Source organism: Tupaia chinensis, unplaced genomic scaffold (genome assembly GCF_000334495.1).
Source record: "Tupaia chinensis unplaced genomic scaffold, TupChi_1.0 Scaffold144894_1, whole genome shotgun sequence".
Taxonomy (NCBI): domain Eukaryota; kingdom Metazoa; phylum Chordata; class Mammalia; order Scandentia; family Tupaiidae; genus Tupaia; species Tupaia belangeri.
In genome coordinates this window covers 62,126-63,607 of record NW_006204753.1, presented here as the reverse complement: position 1 = coordinate 63,607, position 1,482 = coordinate 62,126, and the positions used below count along the sequence as shown (strand labels likewise).

The following is a 1,482-nucleotide window of genomic DNA, read 5'->3' as shown; positions in this document are numbered from 1 at the left end:
GGCTGTTTGTGGATTTAATGGCGGGCAGAATAGGGGCCTGTGGGGGGCCCGCGGAGTGCACAGTGGGCAGCACAAAGTCCCTTCCAGCTGGTGACCAGGAATGTCAAGGGGCACCAGGGGATGTGGTGTGGACAGGTTCTCTCACAGGGACTTGATTGCCTCGTGTGCTTGAGGCCCACAGCCCCTCTGCAGCGTCCCCGACACCACCCTAGGCCATCACTCATGACTGCTCCTCTCTCTCCTTCTGCTGGGGCTGGAGTGTGGGAGGAGGGTGGCTCAGGCCCCAGGGACAGACAGATGGCCTGCTTCAGCAGGGCCTGCAATGGCCCAGCGCTTGGTGCTTGAGGAATGTAGCTTGGCTTGGGGACAGCAGCGGTGGTGGCTGGGGGAATGGGGAGGGCCCCAGCGTGGGGCCAGGAATGTAAGCTGAGGACTGTGGTCCCGAAGTCCTCCCGACATAGGGTCGGGTGGTGGGAAGGGGGAGTAGGACAGGCAGACAAAGCAATTGAGGAGGTGGGGTTGCCTGTTGGCACCAACGCTCAGAGCTTGTGGGGGTTCACCCACTTGTAGGTGCCCTCGTACTGGAAGCCTACTCTCTTCATCAACTCGTCTGCCTCCGTGGGGCCCCGGCTGTGAGAAGGCAGGTGAGGAGAGCCGTGAGGGCACTGCCCACCCGCACCTACCCAGTGCCTGCTGCCATGGTCTGGCTCCCTGCTGCCACAGCCCGTCTGCCCCCCCTGCCATAGATGTAGGGGATGGGCTGGGGCTTCTCCCGCTCGATCTGGTGCAGCAGAGGAGTGAAGATCCTCCAGGCCTCCCGAAGCTCGTCACTGAGGGTACACGACATGGCTCTGGGGGCCTGGGTGCAGGATAGGGGGGCAGACTGCCCTCATAGCCTGGCGCCCCTGTCCCTGGTCTCCCAGGGTGACACTGGGCCCTCCCTTACCTGCGCACGAAGTGCATCTGGCTCCCACAGAAGACATCCAGGATGAGGCGCTCATAGGCGTCAGGGAGCTTCACGTTCTACTGGGACAGGGGACCAGCTGAGCACCACAGAGGTGCAGCAGAGGCCGCCTGCCCTGCCCTGCCCCACCCCCTGCGGGCACCTTGTATCTGTTGCCATAGGTCAGGTCAAGCTCTGACTCCTCAGGGTTGAAGAACATGCCAGGCTTCTTGGTCATCATCTTGGTGTACACGGCCTCGTTGGGCTGCACGCGGATCACCAGCTCGTTGCGCTTGCACTGCTGGTGGAAGATGTCACCAGCCACGTCCCGGAACTGCAGCCGCACCTCAGCTTTGCGCTCATTTAGGGCTTTGCCGCAGCGCAGGATGAAGGGCACCCCTGCACACAAGGCCAGCCTCAGGACCAGGCGAGTGCAGTGTTGTGCGCCCGCCACCACTGGCCACCCCCAGGTGTCACCTACCATCCCACCTCTCGTTCTCCACATAGAGCACCACAGCCGCAAAGGTGGCCGTGGTGGA

At 63.0% G+C, this 1,482-nt stretch overlaps 1 protein-coding gene across 1 annotated transcript in view; it reads right to left on the bottom strand.

The window, feature by feature from the left end:
- The window catches only part of G6PD (glucose-6-phosphate dehydrogenase), a gene marked incomplete in the record, with an annotated part of 14,612 nt that continues 13,130 nt past the window's right edge, over positions 1-1,482 (bottom strand). Inside the window, 1 exon segment of the mRNA XM_014583817.2 lies at positions 1-630. Coding sequence (XP_014439303.1) covers positions 540-630 — 91 coding nt within the window.